This window comes from Phascolarctos cinereus, unplaced genomic scaffold, assembly GCF_003287225.1.
Source record: "Phascolarctos cinereus isolate Bilbo 61053 unplaced genomic scaffold, phaCin_HiC Scaffold_7;HRSCAF=346, whole genome shotgun sequence".
In the NCBI taxonomy this organism is placed as follows: Eukaryota; Metazoa; Chordata; class Mammalia; order Diprotodontia; family Phascolarctidae; genus Phascolarctos; species Phascolarctos cinereus.
In genome coordinates, this window is record NW_027556180.1 from 2,804,411 (window position 1) to 2,826,749 (window position 22,339).

The following is a 22,339-nucleotide window of genomic DNA, read 5'->3' on the forward strand; positions in this document are numbered from 1 at the left end:
GCCTCCAGCCCACTTCTGGCACATGGTATGTACAAGGTACAGCCAGTGCAGGTGGGTGACAAAACATTTTGTTAAAAAGTGTGGATTGGTACAGCTTGTTTCTGTGCCTCTGTCCAAGAGGTTATTTAGCTGACCCCCAGGAGGAGTCCAGCCAGTGGCTGGGGCAGCGCTGGCTGCAGCGAAGCCATGAGGTGTCCTCTTTGAAAAGATACAGCAAGAGGACGCGTCAGCAAAGCAGTTAGGCCAGCTGGGAGCTCCATGCTTGCCCACCTCTGCCCTTCCATGCCTCTCTGGGCCCACCCTAGGGACTGCTAGCCTGTGGTTTGTTACCGTGGGGCAGAAGCAGCAGGGTTTTGGTTCCCCCTACTCAGAAGGATGTTTTCACCAAAGGTCCTAATCATAGGAGGCTCCTCTGTTCACTCCTGAAGATGCTGCTTCTTGGGTTCTTCCCCATTCCCGTGGGCTGCCTCGCAAATGGCTCCCAGGCCAACTAGTGTGAGTAGAGGGTAGAGAGTCATTTTATTTATTTAGTTTTTCATTTTCTTCCTTTTTTCTATTAATAATTTGTCTTCATTCTCCCCCACTGCCCCCCAATGGGGGAAAAGCACAAACCCCTATAATAAACAGGCAGAGAAAAGCAAAATAAATCCTTCCTGCCTTGGCCATGTCCAAAAATATGTGTCCTGGTCTCCATGAGTGCTGCTTCTTGAGTCTGTCACCTGAGCAGAGAGCCTCTGGGGGCTGGAGGGGGGAGGTCTCTGAAATGGCGTTGGAGAGGTTGGGGGGGTAGTAACATCAGGGGCCTTTGGGACCTGTGGAGGAGAAAAAATGTGGGGAAAGCCTCTCGCAGACCTCTTCTCACCCTCAGCCAGTCTGTCAGTGAAGTGTCCAGTAACCCAGATTTGGCCAGTAACTAGAGGGCCCCGCTGGTCTGGTCGCTGTTTGTAATCTTGACCTTGTAGCCCCTCAGGGAAGGATGGTGGCTGGGCAAGAAGTGGAGGGATTATACCAAGGAAAAAAATACAGTGGCTCTTCCTTCCCATGGGGCTGATGGGGCCCAGAAGGAAGGGCTTGTGCAGGGCAGCCTGGACAGCACCCCTGGGCATGTGAGCTCCAGAGAAGCAGGTGAATGTTTGTCACCCTGCCCAAATCCGGAAATGGTTAATGGGAGGTGCACAGAGGAAGGTCCATGAGCTAAGCAGGGACTGTCCCTTTGAACGGAAAAGGACACAGCCGGTGCTGTAAACTGGGCGGCTGTTTTGAGTCCTCTGAGACAAAGGCATCATCAGAGAGCCTCGGGGAGCTGGCACAGGGCTTCAACGTAATTTTGATGCCATGTTGGGAGAGTACAGTGTGGGGTGGGGGAGAGGCGCAGCTAGAGGAGGCAGGGCCATGAACTGGCTCAGGCATCCCTGCTCCAGGGTGACCTTTCCTGGGCTGAGAATGGGCAGTGACTTCATCCTTTCCTGCTCCTGGCACAGAGCCCCTCACCTCCCCCTTGCCCCCCTCCCCAGACTGTGTCCACTGCCTCAGTCCTCCCAGGGCAATCCCCAGACTGGGCTAGTGACTGCCTGAGGTCAGAGACCTCCCTGGGGAGCAGAGTGGGAGGTGAGGAAGCACCCCCTACCTCCCTGGGTCTCAAGAGGGCACAGGGCAGATGAGATGAATAAAGAAGTAAGGAAATGCTCTTATGGCAGGGGGTGGACACAACTTAATTCATGTTTGCTCCTATGGGAAGGAGGTAACTTTGTGATGGTGACTGAGGGGAGCTTTTCCATCTTTTGTTCATCCTTTGGTGGCCACAGGGCCATGTGCCTTGCCTCAGTTTCTCTGCCTCTAGAATGGGGAGAATAGCAGCATGGCCTGGTGTCTGTCAGGTACCCAGTAAGGTGATGGTGGCAGTGGCGTCTCCATCCGAGGGGGGTCAATTTCTAGCTCGCCTTCCCCCCTAACTCCCCATCTCTGGCTTGGAGATTCTGAAAATGTACATTTGGATGGTCAGACTCCCCCCCCCCGCCCCAACAAGTGTCTTTTTTTTCCTTCCTCTCATGCCACATCCCCCCATGTGAAAAAACTAATACCCCTTTATAAGCACCATGATGATCCAGTTTCTGAAGAGTTACTTTGAATTTTTCTCCCCTCTTGGGGAGAGGTGGCCCCAGAGCCAGATTCTTCCACCCGTGGATGACTCCACCCCTCTGTGCCTCACCCCACCCTGGGGTGGGGGATGGAGAAGCAAAGGAGTCACCCTTTGGCTAATCCTCACTGTGCTGATCAAGGGCTCAGTGTGGGGGAGGGAGGGAACCTCGACCTGCTGTTTGAGCTTCAGATGACGTTGGCAGTTTGGGCCTTCCTCCTGGCGCCAGGCCCTTTTCAGGGAGCTCCTGGAGGCAGGGGTCCCCAGGCTTCCTGAGGGGAGGACGGCAGCATTTCACAAGGAGATGGACTCTCCCATCCATCCCCTGGGAAGTTACAATGAGGCTGTAGGGGATTTTGTGCTGCTTTTAAATGATTTCTGTTGTCTCCAGCATTGGACAGAGTCCCATGATGGTGGATGGGTGTAGTGGAGAGGAGGCCCATATGTTTATTTATGGCTCCGCCTTCCCCTTCCTGGACCTGTGGCCCTCTGTTGAGGGGAGCCCCTGGCGGGCTCGAGTAGGAGGTGAACACAAGGCCACAGTGCAGGGGCCAGCCTGCCTGTCATGGGGCTCAGTCGACGGAGAGTGAAGGAGGGGGAGCGGAGGAATGTGAGATAATTCAGGCAGATATGCCAGGATAGAGAAGGCAATGGGGAGCCACCGTGCTTTATTGAGTAGAAGAGGCACGTGGTTTTTCTGTGCTTTCACTGAATGGAGGAAGCAGTGGGGAGTGGAGAGCCCGAAGGGAGGGAGGACAACTCAGAGGAGATGAGGCCTTGGGCTAGGGCATGGCCACGGGGATGGAGGGCAGAGAGAACCCAGGAAGACCTCGCTGGGTTCTTCAGGGACTTCCTCCCCTCCTTCCTCATCTCTCTTTTGTCTTCTTGCTGGTCCATTAGCTCAGACTTGTCCTGAGCCTCTCCAGCCAAGGGAGACCCCCAGTCATCCTGCACACAATGAAGTCCTCCTCCCCCTTTATTCTCTTCTCCAAGAGAGCCGGTGGGCCACCCTTCCATGACTGCATGTCTTTGCGGATCATGACGAGGTTAGAATGGGGATGACAAAGCTAGAATGGGGATGGCTAGGCTCACTCACTGTCTCTGCACAGAGCTGTGCTAACAGTCGCCAACGGTGAAATCTGTGCCTATAGATGGGATCTTCTGTCTCCTTTCCTGCTGCTCTTCCCCATCTGTGCGGCTGCCCAGGACCCAGGCCACTGGGTGGCCAAGGCCCCGGTGGTATATCACGGGCTGCCCCACTACTGGGAAGGGAAGTCTGCCTGCTTACCAAGCAAGGCTGGTCATTGGCCAGTACCACGGTCAGTCACTGGGCCCGGGCAGTAATGCCTTTTGGGCGCCATGGAATCCCCCAAGGCTGCATTCACCTGGCGCGGCCTGAGGGAAGCCAGAGGCCCTTCCATGCTGCCATGGAGCTTCAGGCTGGGCCTTCTGTGGATACGGTATTGGTGGCCAGCTGGGGGTACAAGGCCTTGGGTAGGAACAATTCAGACTTGCACGAAGGAGCTGGGGGCTGCTTCCTCACTGGCCTTGGGGGCCTGTTTGAGCTTGTCTGAAGCTCACAGCATTTCTGGAATTGTGATCGCAGATTCTGTTTACGTTCCTTGTGGTCGACACATGCTGAGTTGTTACAGTACTCTGTGTGTGTGTGTGTGTGTGTGTGTGTGTGTGTGTGTGTGTGTGTGTACACACGTGATGGGTCATAAGTAATAGGGAAGAGAAGGACTCAGAACTCCTTCCCTGTCTCTGCTTCCTCTAATCTGTTAGACTTTGATCTTGGGCGGTAGCCTGCTCTGAGTGGCCAGCCCAGCCCAGGGGCTGCTTCCTTTTCAACACCAGGGCTCAGCTAGAGGAGCAGGCTCCACCCATCCCCACCAACCCCCTCATCAATGGCCGTGGCCAGTGCCAGGCCCCAATTTGGAATGTTGCCTTGGGTTCCAGGTGTCAGGTTTCTTGATGGGCAGTGATACCCAGAAGTGGTCCTGATGCCTGGAATGGGAGGGAGAAGGGACTTCAAACTTGTCGTGTGAGGTTTGGGGAAGGAGCCAAGAATGTTCAATGGGAGAGGAGAAGAAGGACCGGACTCTTTACGTATTGGAAGGATGGGCGTACAGACGAGGGTACGGCCTCAAGGGTAGCACAGGGAGGCAGATCTGGAGCAGGAGGAGAGCTTCCCTTCCTCAGTGAGTTCAGGAGTCCCCCACTGCTGGACCGAGGCTCAGGGGTATTGGGTGCAGACTGGCCTGGTGGCTCTCAGGGTCCCTTGGATGCAGAAATTATTTGCATGAAGAATCTCAGTGTTGGAGGGACCTTGGGGACCTCTCCTGACCCGGCCCTGAGTGGGGTTTCCCACAATACTCACCCTGACAAGTGGCTGTCCAGCCTCTGCTTGGAGCCCCCAAAGGATGGGGCCTTCCCCCACCCCAAAGCTCTCCTGGTGAGGAGCCAGGCTCCCTTCAGCCTCCTCACAATTTCCACCCATCATTCGTGGTTCCTCTGTCAGGGGCCAAGTGGACCAAAGCTGGTCCCTTTTCTGCCCAAAGGTGGCCATCCTGCCCCTGCGAGGGCCTCTCTTCAGGCCTCAAGGAGCCCAGAGCCTGAGAGGGAAGAAGGGCAGATGGACAGGCAGGTATTTCTACGTCTGTGCAGGAGCCAGCGCCCTCAGCTGTGTCCGTAGTCCAGGTCATGGGGCAGCGATATCATGGCGCCAGTATGGTTGAGGAACAGCCCCCAGCTGGAATTTGAACAGAGAAAGGAGAGGAAAGCTCCTCTTCCTCCCCACGTGCAAGGGGGATTCTTGGGGACAGAAAGCAGGTTTTCCCAGGGAGGACAGGTGGGAAGGAAGGGCTGTGTTTGGGTGGATGACCCTCAGCCCAGTGATCTGTTGGGCCAAATGTCCTGTCCTCATTGGTATCCCCGCTTCGGGGGGGATGCCTCGGGCAGAGTTCTGGGAACCCAGCGGGAGCTTCCATAAATAGGCCAGCCTCGGGGAGAAGGCTCAGTCCTGTTGGCCAGGCTGGGGGCTGCCCTCTTCCCACTAAGCCAGGAGGCCGAGGCCTGCTGCTGCCTCTGTGCCATCAGCTTGTGAATTAGTGTTCTTGGAGAACACTCCATCATCTTCGGGCCTTTGATAGCAGAACAAACAGCAGAGCGGCAGTGGAGGGGGAGGGGAGGGACAACGAGGGGCAGCACGGCAGCCTGTGCGGTTCTGAGGCTGCCCGGCCATGGCGGGCAGGGGGAGGGTGCTGGTCACTGTTGACTGTCTGTGGGCTGAACCACACGTGTGGGGGCTGGGGCCTCAGGGGCCATAACAGAATCCTTCCTGGAGCGTCCAGCCTCTGCTCAGCGGCTTCCTGGGGAGCAGCCTGCTGCCCACCACCCTGAGGCTGCCCCCTCCACTGCCAGACAGCCCTTCTAGGGAGGCTGTTCCTGGAGGTGGGCCCCTCCCCACGGCTCCCAGGGCATCCGCTGGAGCATGTGCTGGAAGCTACCTTTCACTTCTCCAAACCTTCATCATCCTTCAGCCGATGCTTGCATGAACATGGACAACCTCCATTCCCGGTGGGGAGACTGAGGCTCAGAGGCGCTCTGCCTGGGCCGCTCCCAGTCACGTCATGGAACCTCCGCCTAGCGGCGGCCCCACCCCACCTCATGCTGATCTGCCCTGTCCACAGGACGCTTGGGCCTCCCTCAGGCCTTCGTCCACACTGCCAGGGCCGTCTCTGTTCCGCGCTTGGAGATCCTTCACTTACGTTTGGGAGGGGCTTTCTGACCATGATGCTGGGGACCCTCAGGGCCATCGGGTCAAACCGCCTCATTTTGCAGAAGGGGAAACCAAGGCAGAACAGCTTGCCCAGAGCTACACGGCTGGGAATTGTCTGAGGTGGAGTTTGAACCCAGGGCTTCCTGACTCCCAGTCTGGTGCCTTACCTCATGGCCCCCACTGTAGGTCCACAGGAGCTGATGGTCCAACCTCATCCCGGTTCTGGAATCCCGGGACGTTGTGCCACAAAAGGGATGGCTTTGCCCCCATCTGCAGAAGGAGGATGGGCGTCAGGGTGAGCCTGGTCCAGCAGGGTCCCAGTCTTCCGGACTGGGGGTGGCGGTGGGGAGGAAGCCAGCCTGGTCACAGAGCATTAACAAGCAGTCTGGGGCTACTGTTTGCAGCTTCTGTCCGTGGGGAGCAATGGAGCAAAGCTGATGCCTAATAATCGCTGCCGATCAAGCAGGACACCTGCAGAAGGTGGGGCCGGGAAGAGGCGGAACACTCCTGGAGTGAGGCACAGCCAGTGCAAAGGCCCCGAGGTGGAATGGAAGGAGGCCAGTCATGTGGGAACATACAGCGTGTGACGGGCAGGAATCTGGAGACAGGGGAGCCGGATGGTGAAGGGATTCAACCGCCATGGCAAAAGAGCCGTGGGAGCTTGTGGGGCAGGGGAGGACGTGGTCCTGCCTGGGATGTGGGAGTATTGGTTTTGGCAAGGGGCAGAGCGTGGAGGCAGGGAGAACAAAGGAGGCCATTGCCACGGGCCAGGTGAGAGCTGATGAGGCCCTGCTGGCTGTGAGCGTGGAGGGAAGGGGAAGAGAGCTTGTGGTCCACCAAGACCTCCAGCACTTAGCACAGTCCTGGCACACAGTAGATGCTGTCACCTGTGAGGCGCCAAGTCCACGAAGCTGGTTCAGTTACTCTCATTTATCCCTGGTCATCGCCCTCAAAAGGCCTTTCCTTAAGCACTTCCTCTGGAGCCCTGTGTGTGGTTGGCGTGGTCCCCCTGCACAGGGAAGGCTGTCCAGGAGGCGGCTGTCCTCCCCCACGTGGAATGGGGGATTTGAGCATCGTGGTGACCTCCTTCCCCTTGTGAATTCAGCCAGCCTCTTTATTCTGTAGATTAGAAAACTGCAGAGATGCCTTCTAACGAAGGCACTTGGACAATTCAGTGGTAGGAGAGAGAGAGACAGAGTAGAGGGGAGAGAGGTAGGGGAGAGAGAGAGACAGAGACAGACAGAGAAAGGAGACAGAGAAGGAAGGAAGGAAAGAGAGAGGGGTGGGGGAGGAGACTTTGTGTGTGTGTGTGTGTGTGTGTGTGTGTGTGTGTGTGTGTGTGCATGTGCACGTGTGCTTGCCCATTCATGCCACACACTGACATACCACCACACACTCGTCAAAGTTGAGTCCATTAGCATTTCCCCACAAAGCAGACAAGGCGTTTCCATCCTTGATGTGCTGACAGGGGGCATTGGGGATCAGAGCTGCTAAGCTGCCGGCCGCTCCCTTTTGTTCTGGCGCCCTAGACTGTCCAGGGACGTGCCTGCAGCCATTCTAGGCTGTCCAGTGCTGGGCTGGCTTGGCTCTGGGCCTCGGGAGCTGGGGGAGACCCCAGACCCCGGTCCTGAAGTTCGGTCCTTAAATCTGGGCATCTTCCGGGTTGATCAGAGGCCTGGTGAGGTGGCAGGAGCAAAGAAGGTGGCCAGGCTCCTCCAAGGGCTGGGACCAACGCTGCAGTTCTGTTGTTTTTCATTTTCATACCTTGAATTTCGTTTCAATTCTTTCTCTCCTGACTTGGCCTGACTCCTTGGCCACAGCTCAGTGCTTAGTGTGTTCTTGGCTTGTTGGCTGAGGGCCCTCGTGGGCCTGAGTAAATGGGGGGGACGCGGAAGGCTTCTGGCCAAGCGGTCCCAGGAGGGGCTACAGACACCGAGCAGATGCCGCGCCTAATGTGGGGTGGCCGCGGGGCAGTGGAGATCGGTGACCCCCAGAGCAAAGCGGACCACTGATGCTCTGTCTGGACCTTGGGGACCAGAAACAACTTGTCTGCTTTGGGCAGAGAATTTCCAAAGACTTCTCTTTGGCCCAGCATGTAGCCCCTCTTAGTGCCTCTGAGATCCTCCTGACTTTCTTGGCTGCCCTGCCCTTTTCTGGTGCCAGTGACTGGCATTCGTCCGGGGCACTTGGTGTTCTCTTGGTAGCGTCTTGCTTAGGGCAGGCTCCCCTTCCTTCAAGATCTTGACCCTGCTGGTCCAGATAACACGCGCCTTGGTCAAGAGAACAGAGCCAAAAGGAGCCAGGCAGCTCCACCTTCTCCTGGACATTGTGGTCCCTAGTCACATTCTGCACTCATAGTGGTGACACCATCACTGGTTCACGCTCACAGACTGCCAGGGGATCTCTGAGAGGTCACCGCTGGACTCGTGCCCCTAGCAGACAGCAGCCCTCACTCCACGAATGGCAGTGCCACCCACCCCTGCTTCCACATCTTTGGGGGGCCCCCCCTCCTCTGGCTTCTCTTCCACCTCCTTGTTTCCATTTCCTGGTTGGGTGAGCTCACTACAATGACAGGCTTAGCTCCTAGCCCCTAGAGGTCACCAGGGACCCTCCAATCACTATCCCAGTCAAACCAGAGTGCTGGCTCTCCTTCTCAGACCGATGGAGTGAGAGAGGGAAAAAACAAGCATTTATTAAGCACCTACTGTGTGTCAGGCACATGCTAAGCACTTACCAATATTATCACAGCAATCCTGGGAAGTGAGGGCTCTCATTACCACCCCTATTTTACAGATGAGATAATGAAGGGTAGCTGCTACCCTCCCCACTTTACAATTGAGGGAACTGGAGCAGAATCTTTTAAGTATCTGAGGCCAGATTTGAACTCAGGTCTTCCTGTCTTTGGGCCCAGCACTTTTCTGCTGATGGCGGTGTCCTAGATCTGAGCTCCCCCCAAACCCTCAACGTTCTGCCACGTGACTCATGCCCTTATGGGCTCCCTCTGGGGCCGGTCCGTTCTAATGCCTGCCCACAGCGTCGTGGGGCTGCCCGCTCCCATGGCCACCCTCTCACGTGGGCTTTGTGGGCTGACCTCAAATTCAGGGATGCCTCTTGCTTAGTTTTTCCTGCCTTCCTGATGCTGTTATCCCATTGGAGCTTATGTATTGATCTAGAAGACACCTCACAGGCCTAGAGTGCAGATCTCAATCCCTCGCTGCCTTCTGCAGAACTTACCATGTTGTCAGGTCCTGAAGCACATCCAGGCCACGAGTTGAGGAATAAAGCATCTTGAGATCGCAGGGGAGCAAACCTGACACCCTGGGGGATGTCCAATGGATTTCCCAGCTCCAAGACCCATGCAGATGCTTCTCATACCTTTTGGAGGAGAGGGGACAGAAAGAGTATGAGGTATTGAGGCCTGGTCATGAGACCCCAGCGGCCATTGGCAGTCTGGGCAAGGAAAGCTGCTCCATTCTGGCTGCTCTGCCCTTCTTGTCGTGAATCCCAACGTGAGGGTGCAGGGACATGAGAAGCTGAGATCCAGCTTGAGTTGGGCTCCCCCCATGACAGCATCCCTGGGTGGGGGGCACCTAGGGTGTGGCTCGGCTCAACCTAATCAAGAGTACCTGTCTTAAGAGTAGGAAGGCAAGGACATCACAAGGATCCTTTAAGGAGTGGCAGTCCATAGTACATTTGGCATGAACAATTTCTGTCATTATATTAACAATTTTCTGTCACTTTTCCTTGTTCTCCTGGAGCAAGGAAGCCTGGCCTCTGACTGTGGCTTTCCAGGTGGGTTCAGCCTACGTCTTTAGTAACTTAGCTGTGTCCCAGCTGCTCCACAGTATGGCAGGTGTTGCGACCTGAGGTTAACCCACCGCTTCTTGTCTGACCTTTCGGTGAGGAGTGCTCTACTCTGCGCCAGGTGGTCCTTAACTAGCCCGCGGCCAGCACGGTCTGCCTCTGAGCTGCACATGAAGCCTCTCTGGCTTAATGAGGCTGTCAGAGCCTTCAAGGGCCTCGGTCCTGTCCACGCTTCCATGAAACATCAGAGCTGGCCTGCTGGGCAGGAACAGCAAGACAGCAGAATTACCCCTCTTGTGGGTCCAGCACAGGAGCCCTGATTCGTCCAGCTAATCAGGGAAGGTACGACTCCCTGGAAGTAAAATGTCCAGATAAGACATTATCCCTTAAGTTCCTAACTTTTAAAAAATCCTTTGGGATGAAAATGGGCCTAAAGTGTCATGCCGTTCCTTGCCTTTGCTGGTGGGAGTCTCACTTTGGTGGGTCTGGGGCTCTCCGAAGTGGGTATTCCACCCAAAACAGGGCGGCTTCAGCCGAGCAGCATCTCCCCGTCCTCTCATGCATCTTTCTTAGGTCCCCCAGCAGAATGGGAGCACCTGGGGGCAGGCCTGCTCTGCTCTGGTCCTTGGATTCCAGGACTTTGGGCTGTGGTTGATCAAGGCCAGCCAAGTAGGCTGTCCCATCAGCATCAGTGTCCTGGCCCTTTCTCTGGCCCTCCCACTGCTGCATGTGTGAGAATGTGGTGCTTGGCTTGTCATCTGTCCGTGCCCGCGCTCCCGTGACCTAGCAGTGGTGTAGCATGATTTGTTTTTGGCTGAGATTTGACACTGGTGAGTAAGTCCTCTGTTCCAGGGCAGGTCTGGAAAGCTCTGTAGCTCATGGTCTTAGAGACTTTCCTGGCATACGGTTGTCACTTAACCTAGTGTGGAGGGGTGGATGGACAGAGTAGCTACATGAGCTTGGGATGCTCTGAGTCTGGGGCTCTTTCTTCTGTGCTGGTCCCCCTGGGCCATCTTCCACAGCCGGCTTGGGGTTCATGTGCCTCACTCTTTCTGTTGTGCTTTCTGGCCCCTGCAGCTGGGGTTCTTCCGCTGTCTTTGGGTGTTCTGTGACTCAGGGTCATGTAGCATCAGTGGGAGAATTGAGGGGTTATGAAGGTGGGCTTTTGTGACAAGGGGCAGCTTTGGGATCAGCACAGCATAACCATTGCTATTCATCACAGTGGCCAAAAATCATTTGGTAAATGCAAAGGGATATCCCCTGTCCACTACTGCCGAGATGAATCAGGCTGTGGAGCCCAGGTTGGCTGGTGAGCTCCTGCTCACTCCTCAGGCAGCAAACGCATCAACCTGGGCAATTCGACCACTGCGAGAAATTCTGCTACAGATCTTTACTTGTATGTGGAGCTTCCTTTTTCTTCAGTGATTCCCTCGGGTGGAGTCCCCTCACCAGTGGAGTCTCTGGATCAGAAAGTACAGACATTTTATGTACTTTATTGGCATAATTTCAAATAGATTTCCAGGATGGTTGTACTGTTTTGCAGCTCCACCAATAATGTATTAGTCTGCCTATCTTTCCACAACCCTTCCAGCATTAACTATTCTCATCTATTTGTGATACAGTCTTTAATATTCAGGCCATGTATCCATGCTGAACACATTGTGGAGTGTGGTGTAAGATGCTGGTCTAAGCCTGATTTCTGCCAGCCTGCTTCTCAGTCTGTTCACAAGCTCTTACCCTAGTTAGGGACTTCTTCCCTAAGTCATTCATGTTTCCAGATTATTGAACACCAGGTTAGTGGCTTCCTTGGCTTCTGGCTCTTCCATGTCCAGTCTTTTCCTTTGCTTTATCTCATCAATACCAAATGATTTTGATGACAGCGGCTGTTTCATGTAGTCTGGGGTCTCCTACCACTGTTTACCCCTCTCTATCCAACCTTTTGTTTCATGATTGACATGATTGACGTTCTAGGTCTTGTGTTTCTCCAACTGAACTTTTTTCTTCTCACAAAGGGTCCCTTTGACGGTTTGGCAGGTGCCTGTAATCCTACTTGTTTCTGTTCTGATGAAACAAGGGCCATCACTGTGCTCTGAATTTTAGTGCCCTGGGGTGATGAAGTGAAAGAAAAGAGGGAGGGAAAGAAAGGGGGGAGAGAAAGGAAGAGAGATCTAGAGAGACCGAGGGAGACAGACAGACAGACAGACACACACACACACACACACACACACACACACACACACACGCCCTCAGCCCTGCAGAACCCGCTGAGCCAGCAGGGGATGGCCTCCTGGTCTCTGCATCCTGCCTGCCTTGACCATCTCAATTCTGGGAAATGCTGGCCTCCAGATGTTTCCTGGCCCTCAGATACTCACTCTGCCAAGGGGAGGAGAGGCCGCCGGCGCAGGAATTCACACGTGGCTGCGGTGAGCTTCCTTTGCTTTGATGGTTGGTTCATAAGTATTCTTGTGTGTGTGTGAAAAGGAGAGCAGGACAATCCCGCTGGTCACTCACACTGCCCCTCCCACCTTTATCCTTTGATATAGAACGAGTGGGGGCTGCATGAATGAGGCCTCAGTTTCCCCATTTGTAAAACAAGGAGGTTGATCTCGATGCCCTGAGGTAGGACTTGCGCGTTCACAGCCTGCTTGGACCTTGCTCACTACGCTGAGCCATCCCTCAGCCTCCGTCCCCTCCCCTGTGAGAGAGGGGTTGGCCTCGGGGATCTCCGAGAACCTGCCCGGAACTCTGAGGGGGCTCCCAAGATTCCGATGGTGTTGGCCTAGTAGAGGCCGGCGTGTCCTGGATGGCAACAGCTGGCACAGATGCCATGCCTGTACAGATGCGCTCTCCCTTGATGCGCTGGACGTATTTAGACCAGGCGAATCCCAGCCCACAAGGCTCACGGCCCAGGGCACCCAGCATGCATCGCGGGAGAAACGGGCCCCTCTGCATCTGATGGGGTGCGCTGGGTTTCTCCCGGCCCGTGTTGTCTGCTGCAGTCCTTCAGGGCTCATTCTAGGAAGCGCAGGCTCACGTGATTGGCATTCTCGCTGCTGGGGAATGAGCAGCCCTGGGGTGCCTAGCACTCTGGCTCCCGCCAGCCTGGGATGCCAGCTCACGTCAGCGGCTCTACTGCTTTCCATGCCCCTCACCCGCCAGCTAGCTGCTGGCCATCCAGGCCGCTGTTGGGTTTCCTTAGCTTCCTGTCAAAGAGTCAGGTGGGGTGGGGGCAGGGAATACTTGAGGCCCTGGCTGGCTCCATCCGTCTGCTCCTTGCTCACATCCCATGGAGCTTTCTGCCTGCAGAGGTGAGCCGGCCTCTGACAGATTTTTGACATTCCCAGAGAAGTGTGGCCTGCAGGGGCTTCCGTGGCCGGGCCTGGAGGGCCGCCTTGGGGGTCTCTGGTGAAGCAGCTCCCTGGGAATATGGGGTTGACTGGCTCCAGAAATCCTTCCCGGGGGCTGTTATTTTTATTTAGTGAAAGCTGAAAGCTAGAGGCAGGGAGCTTTCTGAGCTTGCTTCTTGCGGCCTCCTTGTCCCCCCAGGATCAGCTGCGGGTTCCCTACGTTTGCCCCTGCCCCTGGGCACCCCATTTCAACTCCTGCTTGGCCCCGAGTTTGGCTAACAGCTCCTCTCTCCTCTCTTCAGGCACACCTTTTGGCAGTTTCGACGTGAGAACCCGCAGACCAGAGTTGGAGACCCTCCTCCCGATGGGCTCCCCGGCTTCAACAGCGGCGTGATGCTCCTGAACCTGGATGCCATGCGTCAGTCGGCGCTCTACCAGCAGCTGCTGGAGCCCGCGGCGCTGCAGCAGCTCACTGAGAAATACCGCTTCCAGGGCCACCTGGGCGACCAGGACTTCTTCACCGTGGTTGGCATGGAGCACCCCGAGCTCTTCCATGTTCTAGACTGCACGTGGAACCGGCAGCTGTGCACCTGGTGGAGGGACCACGGCTATGGTGACGTCTTTGACGCCTACTTCCGATGCGAGGGCCACGTCAGGATCTTCCATGGTAACTGTAACACGCCTATCCCAGAGGACTAGGGTCCCGGGGCTTTGCCCTGTCCCCCAGAGCAGCATGAGGCCCCACTGAGGTTGTTCCCTGGCCTGGCTTCCCTTGGGATCTCCCTGTTCAGCCAGTCTTGGTCCACCACTGACGCCCTCCATCACACCTGCCCGCGGGTCGCTGGGTGGGGGAAGGACAAGAGGATGACTGGGGATGATTGGCCCACTGGCCAGAGGGCAGTGCTGCCCAGGAGGGAAGGGCTGAGTTCTCAGGAGAGAAGGAAGAGAAGAAGCCTCCCCTCCCATGAGGGGGTCTTTTTGGCCGTCTGGGCCTGAATCAGATCACGTGATGTTAGTGCTCTCCAAATACCGTCCTCGCTTGGACCAGGAACAGACTAACTCAGAAACAAGAGGCTTCCATCTTCCACGGGCACTCAAGCATCAGCCGCCCCTGCTGGTGTGGCCCTCAGGTGTCAAGGCTGGGGCTCAGGAGCACTGGCCCTCGAGGTGCCTCAGAACCGTGGCCAGAGCCTCCCTACAGTCCACCCAAGCTCGGTCTACTAGGGCGCTGGCCTTTCTGATCATGTACATTGCTCACCATTATTTGGCTCTGAGCAACCTTCTCCTGCAGCTGGATGGAGACTGGGCACTCCCCGTGGAGCAGAGCCCATCCACCCAGTATTATTGTGCCCCCTGAGTCGGCGTCCGGGCCACATCCTCTGGGACACACGTCCAGCCCCGAAGGCCAGCTGAGGCTCAGCCAAAGGCGTCGTTAGCAGAACTCATGCAGCTGACCACCATGGTGATGACCACACTCTGCCTGAAGGCCAGATTGTGCCATGCTGGGGAAAATGGCAGCCTCACTGCTCGTCTTCAGACCTTGTAAGTAGCCCAGGAGGCCGGTGCCCACGTTCACCTCCATCCTCTTAGCTTCAGATGGGCCGCACGGACCTGTCTGTCGGGCAGAGCCCAGGGGAGTCCCCGGGGTGGGGGAGGGGGGCATGCCGGAGACTTCTCCCTTTTGTGTTGAAGTGTATGTCTGCCCGAGGGCAGCCGGTACCCAGCTGTGGCCGCACACTGTTCACTGCTGCCTGTTCTGAGTGTCGTTTTTAACTGCATGAGGGCTCCGGTCCAGAGCTTAATAAATTCAGTGGAAAGAACCTGTCCTCCTCCGTTGATTGCGTTGGGACTGTGAGAGGCTCAAGCTCTGAGCCAGAGCCCTTAGGCTTCGTGGGGGCCATTGGGGGGGGGGCGTTGCAGGCTCCAGTCCCGAGGGATGGGCCCAGGCTTTCCAGCTGTTGTGACCCGAGGCGTCTGCTCCTGAGAGGGGAAGGAGCATCAGACTTCAGATGCTCTGGGTCAAGATTCTCTCCTGTGCACGGCAGAGCTGACTCAGGCCCATATGGATTTCCCAGAGAATCTACAGCCACCGGCTGTTTGCACTTGGTGAGCCAGATTCAGGGGTCCCCTGCGCTCCCTTGGCTCACAGGCCCAGGCTGAATGCAACGTCTCTGCCTTTTGACACTTTCTGCATGGATCGTATGAATGCACTGACAGAGGGCTGGTCTGCAACATGAGCTTGGTAGAAACCAAGCTCATTTCAGTCACTTCTGTTGAAAGACAGATATGCTGATGGGCAGTCACTCATCTCTTGGGTGGTAAAGCAGCATCCCGGAAGCCCTTTCCTAGGCAACACCATATTAACCTAATCTGAGTTCAGCTGTGTGGGAAAACAGAAATGATTCTGCTTCTTTGTCTTAAAGAAATGCCCAGATTCCTCCTTTCCCCTCATTCAGACTAGCATGGCTGTCTCCGTGGGCCTAGTGGGCTGGGGATGCAGACATGCATGGCTGCATGTCAGTGCCTACCTCAAAGGGCATCTTCTGGCCTGTCCTCGGGCTCACAGGGGCACCTGGCTGCCTCCCTTTATCCCTGTGACTCCTAGGCTGTCCCAGCTGGAAGGGGCCTCAGCACGCTGCCCCCTCCCTTTCCCGTCGTCCTCTGCCTCTGCTGCTTCGAGGGGGCCTTCTCCTTCAGCCCAGCCTCCTGTCGGCAGAGCGAGCCTGCTCCCAGCCCCCACTAACAGAAAAGGGCAGCAGCTCGTACTGCAGCATCTGGGAAAAGAAGCCACTGCTGGTGCGGCCGCCTCTGCCCTGAGCTCCTGTGAGAATCAGCCTACCTTGGGCCTGCTGGGAGGGGGTCGGGGTGCTGGTGAGCAGCAGGGGAATGATGGGTCTCTCTGCCCCTCATTCCTTTGGGTCATCATGAAAGCTTGGAAGGGCCTTTGCCTCCCTCAGTCACAAAGCAGAGCGCTTGGATCTGGCGCCCTGGGCCGAGCTCTGCTGTCACAGGGCTTCTGGCTGCAGAGCTGGCTGGCATGTGGGGAGAGAGGGACAGAGGGAAGGAGGGCCCTGGAGGGGAGGAGGGGGGAAGGGGAGGAGGGCCCTGGGGAGATGGGAAGGAGGGCCCTGGGGGGAGGAAGGGGAGGAGGGAAAGAGGGCCCTGGGGGGAAGGGGGGGGAGGGAAGGAGGGCCCTGGGGGGAGGAAGGCCCAGGGAGGTGGGAGGAAGGAGGGCCCTGGGGCTGTGTGGCTCTGCCTTTTCTGCTCTGTACACACACCCTCACTGTCACTGGTCCATCTCTGGTTGGCGTTCAGGGATCTGGGCCCCGCCCTGGTGGGCTTGGAAGACTACCTGGGGCTGTTCCCTCATGCATGCATGCCTTCTTGCTCCCTCATTCCATGGTTTATTAAACTCCCCATGCGTGGGTTTGTGATTCTCTGTGCACCCACACCCCCATACCCACACACACGCATGCACACACACACGCATGCACACACACACGCATGCACACACACGCACACGCGCATGCACACACACACGCACACACGCATGCACACTCCCCCTCCAGGCAGCTTAGTGTTGTGGTGGACCAAGCGCTGGGCCAGAATTCAGAGTGACTGGAGTTGAAGCCCTGAGCCTCTGACACTTACTGGCTGTGCCATCCTGGGCAGGTTACAGCTGTTTGCCTCAGTTCCTTCAGCTGTAAAATGGGGTAATGACAATATCTACCTGGCAGTGTTGTCATGAGGATGAAATGAGATAATACGTGTAATGTACTTAGTAGTGTCTGGCATATGGTAGGAGCTTAATAAATGCTTATTATTATTATTATTATAGTTTTGCATATTTTTCTTTCAATAAATCTCAAAATAAAAAAATAGTCAATTCGACAAACATTTATTAAGCACCTACTGTATGCTTAATACATTACTAGACTGTGAACAATAGGGATATGAAGGCAAAAAGGAAACAGTTCTTGCTTTCCATGACCTTACATTCTCCTGGGTGAAACGATACGTATCAGGTAAATAAATACAAGATAGATATTTTGTTGTTTCAGTCATGTCTGACTCTTTGTGACCCCATTTGGGGTTCTTTTGGCAAAGATACTTTGGTGGTTTGCCATTTTCTTCTTCAGTTCATTTGACAGATGAGGAAACTGAGGCAAATTGGGTGAAGTGACTTGCCCAGGGCCACACAGCTGGTGTCTGAGACTGGATTTGAACTCAGGTCTTCCTGTCTCCAGGCTCAGCTCTCTATCCACTGCGCCGTCTGGCTGGTAGATAGATATAGATGCAGAGGTATATCTGTTTATACACACACTCCCACACATATATGTGTAGGTATGTATATAACTGGAGAGGACCAGTAGTAGCTGTGGAAATCAGGAAGGGCTTCTTGCAGGAGGCGGCCCTTGTACCGATCCAGAGAAGAATCTGGGGATGCCAAAGGGCAGCGATGGTGTGGTGGGCATCTCAGCTACGGAGGACACTCTGGGCAAAGATGCGGAAGCAGATGGAATGTGGTGTGTGGACAAGAATTCAGTGCCAGGGTAGCTGGGAGGGAGTCATGTGTGAGGAGCCTAGAGCAGCAGCTGGTCGGGTCATGAAGGGCTATGAATGGCCAACGGGGGTGTTTGTGTTTGACCCAGGGCTGGCCCCTTCTCAAACAAGGGCCTGAGATCTGAGCAGCTGAGGGGAGGCCAGCTCGGAGAGGGAAGAGAGTAGGGCCAGGGAGGCTGAGCTGGAGGCCAGTCCGGTGGTTGGGGGAGAGGATGAGAAATCCAGTAGAGAGTCAGTCTCTATGTCGAACCCTCTGTTTGAACCGTCTACATTTTTATTTCAAAGGAAAGCAGTTAATTCTCTCCTAATGGACACTTTCCTGCTTTTTCTTAAACAGGGTCCAGTTGCTCCAGGGTCCCCGTCCCATCCTCTTTGGTGTTGTTGCTCTCAGGGTGGGCTGTTTGGAGAGATCTCAGCTTTTCAGCCCTCATCTGTGGTTTCCTGGTCTTCGTTTTCTCCACGTTTGTCATTTCCACCACCCTGGTACGTCCCGTGACGTGTGGGCTGCCATTTCGTAGGCCTGCTCCCATCATGTGGTGTGGTCAGGGCACAGGCCAGCAGGCCCATCGCCGGTCCGTGCTGGACACTCACAAAGCTTCTGTTAACGCAGCTCAGGTTCACATTGGCTCTTGGGGCCTCCGTGTCGCGTGGTTGGCTCGTGCTGGCCTGGGGTCCCCAGGCCTGTCATTAGGTCATGTCTTGCCTTACTTTACAGCTGATTTTTTAAGTCCCAAGTGCAGGGGCTTACGTGTACTTCATTTGCTTCCATCATAGATTTAGCCTGCCATTCTAGCCTGTCGTGACCTTTGTGGACCTCAGTGCCGTCTCCCTTTCAACTTCCTGTCGTCCAGACTTCCCAGAGTGTGGGGCCTGGAGCCAGAAAGACCTGAATTCAGATGTGGCCTCAGACACTTACTAGCCGTGTAACCCTGGGCAAGTGACTAACCTCTGTGCACCTCAGTTTCCCCACCTGTAAAATGAGGATAATAATAGCATCTACTTCTCAAAGTTGTTGTGAGGATCCAGTGAGATGATATGCATAAAGTGTCGTAAGAAGGTCAGCTATTGTAGAAGTTGGTGAATGTGCATCTGCATCTCCTTCCAAGGCACTGCTGAGACTTTTGGACTGACTAGGCATGAGAACCGAGCTCTGTGGGTGCTTGAAAGGAAGCCCTATCTCACAGAACCCTAAGAGATAGGCCGGGCTGGGTCGATGAGACCCATTTTTAAGATGATGAGCCCGGGACCTTTAGAGGGGAAGTGACTTGTCCATGGTGACACAACTGGCTAGAACTAGGGCTTCAATCCAGTGTTCTGTCTGTGCCCTGCTGAGGCCATAGCCATGTCACTTCCCTTCTGCATTCTTCCTTTCTCACCCTCACAGTGCTTCTTTTAGGGCAGTGGCCGTGATTCCCTTGGGCTGCTCTGAGCCCTCGGGAGTGTGGGCTCTTCCTTCTCATTCCACACGTGCCTCCCTTCCCTTTGCTCTTCACCAGACCTCCGACTTGTGCCTCCCATTCTGAAGTGATTCTGCCTTCCTTTTTTACCCCCCTTAAAAAAGAGTAAGACCTTCTTCTCAATGAGCCCAATACCTTATCTGTAATTGTTTCCAGAAGTAGACTCAGGCTCATTCAGGGTGCTGGCTTTTCTTTTTAAGTATTTCTGTTGCTCTGCGTCTGACTGTTTCCCACTTTCCACGAGCCTTGTGCTGCTCCTCGTCTGGTCTGGACCCATGGTCTCATTGGCACTCGACCTCTCTCTTTCCAGGGCCCCACCTGCCCTGCCCCCCATAGCTTTGATGCCTTTATCATTCTCCAGCAAAGGACTCCCCAGTGCTGAAGAATCCAGCTAGCTTTCCTGTTGTGGTTTCCAATTCCATTGGAATATGGTTTGTTCTTTGGTGGATGAGGGGAAAGGTTGATATGGCCATAGGCATGGTCAGCATGTGCTGGTGGGGGAGGGGTGGGCTGGTCCCAGGTGTGTGTGTGTGTGTACAGGGAGCGGGCATAGACTGGCAATGTGGCAGCATCTGGACATCAAGGACAAAGCAGCAAGTCTGCGATCAGTCAGAGGCCCACAGAACCAGGGTTTGAGCTCAGCTCAGCTTCCTTTTTCTGCAGGAAGCTCTTTCTGGTATCACCCCCCCCCCCATTACCTTCTATCTCCTCTGTATGTATCTGTATGTCTCTGGTCACATGCATGTTGCTTCTCCCACTAGAATGTAAGCTCCTTGAGGGCGGGAACCATTGTCTTGCCTTTCCATTGGCTTCCCCACTGCTTAGCACTACAGTGCCTGGTGTGTAGACAGGAGGTGCTTAATAAATGCTTGTTGATGGATTGGTATAAACAAAATGGGGAGGGGGATAGGGAGAGGAACTGGCCTTGTGATTTCATTGGTTTATGGGGACTTCTGGTAAGGAATTCCCTCTGCCAGTGCAGGTTGGCATTTCTCTGCAGCTTGGAGAGTAGTCTTAGAGTTCCCCGGGGGAATGGAAACTGTAAGTGACTTGCCCAGGGTCACACAGCCAATATGTGTCACAAGCAGGACTTGAACCAAAGTCTTCCTGGCTTGGCTCTGAGGCCAGCTCTCTATGCTGTTTCTCCCACATCCCTCCAATTTGAATTGCTTCAATAGTAAACAAGACACCATCATCTGCTTGGTGCAAAGACCGCCCCACCAAGTCCAAGGAGCCCACCCAGCTCAAGCTTCAACTGTTGGACAGCTCCCTGCTTCTGCTGATGTCCGCAGGCTGGAGAGCGCTGGGGGCCATGGAGACCTGTTCCCTTAGTGCTCCCCACATAAAATGGGGATAGTAAGAGCGGCCCTCTCGGAGGGTGATCATGAGGATCAAATGGTGTTGTGTGCCTGAGCCCTGCAAGCTGCAGAAACGTGAGCTCTTAGCGGCTCGTGAGGCGTGCGGCTTCGACGTCTTCCTGGGACCTTGGCTCTCCTACTGGCTCTCCTTTCCTCTTTGGTGTCTTCCCTTGCTTGGAGGACAGCCAGCCTAGACGTCTGGGGGTGTGGTGGGCTAGGTCTTGAACTGGGACCCAGACCACCTTGGTTGAAACTTTACTCCACTGCAGAGATACAGAATCCTAGGACGCTAGAGCTGTCCAGTCCACTCTGACACTTGACATGCGAGGAAACTGAAGTCTAGAGAGGGTGGACAGGGAATCACCCAGATCCTAGAGCTATCTAGTGGCATTGCTGGGATTCTACCCAGACCTTTTATTTCCAGTCCTGGGCTCTTTTCCACATCCATCTAGGTGTGTGGCTTTTTCTACCACAAGGGGGCGCTGCTGTTCAGGGCTCTGGTAGTCCCAGTCCAAGAGCCCAGTATCATTGGTCACAGTCATTCCCAGCAAGGTGTGCTCCACCCAGCACCGGAGAGTGTTCAGGGAAAACTGCCAAGCTGTCCTCGGCTCTCAGAGAGCTGGCTCCTTCTCTGCCCTGGCTCCTCTCCTTTGGAGCAGCAGGGTATCTCCCATTTGTCTCAAGGTTTCACTGTGGGGTTTCTCCAGTCAGAGCTTTCCCCTGAAACAGCTCTGCCCCTCCTCCTGTCCTCCCTGCTGGACTAGCCTGGAGCTTTTTCATGCCTAGATGAGGAATGGCTGTGTGCAGTTCTTAAGTCATGACAGGGAAAAGGGAAAATAAATACACTGAGGTAACCATCTCAAGCTGAGCCTGTGTGTTCCCGCTCAGTCCTTCTCAGTCAGCTCCCCAAACCCTCATTCATCTTCAGGTCAGCCCATGCCCAGGAGTTCAGAGAACACAGTTTGGGTCCTCCTTTTCTGTCTGTACAGAAGCCAGAGGCCTCAAGGTCAAAGTCCATTTGGGTTGACTGAGGAACCCACGGTGCCACAACTCATCCCTGCCTCTTAAATGGCTCTGCAGTCCCAGGCTCCACTGGCCATAAGGACTGGTGGCCTTTCTTCCTGTGGGTGGCACCGTCTTCGCTTGGAGGAGCTGGTGGCCTGGCTAATGCCCGGGGCCTCAGCCCCGATTTAGCTTTTGTTAAAGACCGCCTCTCTCTGCTGCAGTGCAGGAACCATGCCAAATCCCATGCTATTCCCCTGTGGCCTTTCTCCTTGAAAAGTCTACCTTTCCATCCTCCTAAGGGCTGCTGGGTTTCCCTAGCACTGGGGCCTGGTTGGTCCTAAAGCCTAGAAAGGGACAGACCCTTTGGGCAAGAATACCCAAGGACTCCAGCTGTGAGAATGGAGGTCAGAGATGCAGGCTGGTCATGGCACATGAAAGGCTGAAGAGCCAGGCCACGCATCCAAGCCCACATCCAGAGGCGCCTTTTGGCCAGTTGTGGGAAGGCTGGTGAACAGCCTCCCAGTTTTCAAGGTCTCGCAACTCTACCAGTTGGACCAAAAGTTAAAAAGCTGCTGTGGGTCTGTATTCATGGAGCCCAAGCAAAGATGGACAGATTGAGAAATGAAGTGGACGATGTGGGAAGGGGAAGGAGGCCTGGTCCCGGGGAGGGAGGGATAGCCCAGGGTGTGTGTGATGGGAACCTCCCCTCAGGCTGGATCCCTTGAAGGGTAGGGCCTCCCCTGGCCCACTGGTCATTGAGGCTGAATAGTGGGAGTGAGGAGGACCTAGCGGTAAGGGGGAGCAGAGACAGGCAGACCCCAAACAGGCTCACGAGTTTGGAGGCTTGCAGACACTGTCTGTGGGCTGTGGTCACTGCGAGTGAAGGG

At 55.2% G+C, this 22,339-nt stretch overlaps 1 protein-coding gene across 2 annotated transcripts in view; it reads left to right on the forward strand.

Annotated features, from left to right (window-relative positions):
* The window catches only part of XXYLT1 (xyloside xylosyltransferase 1), a 69,382-nt gene extending 54,493 nt beyond the window's left edge, over positions 1 to 14,889 (forward strand). For both annotated transcript variants that reach the window (XM_020964685.2, XM_078147490.1), the window contains one exon: positions 13,372 to 14,889. In XM_020964685.2, the coding sequence (XP_020820344.2) occupies positions 13,372 to 13,768 (397 nt within the window). In that variant the 3' untranslated portion in view covers positions 13,769 to 14,889. The remainder of the gene's footprint in view (positions 1 to 13,371) is intronic.
* The last annotated feature ends 7,450 nt before the right edge of the window (positions 14,890 to 22,339 follow it).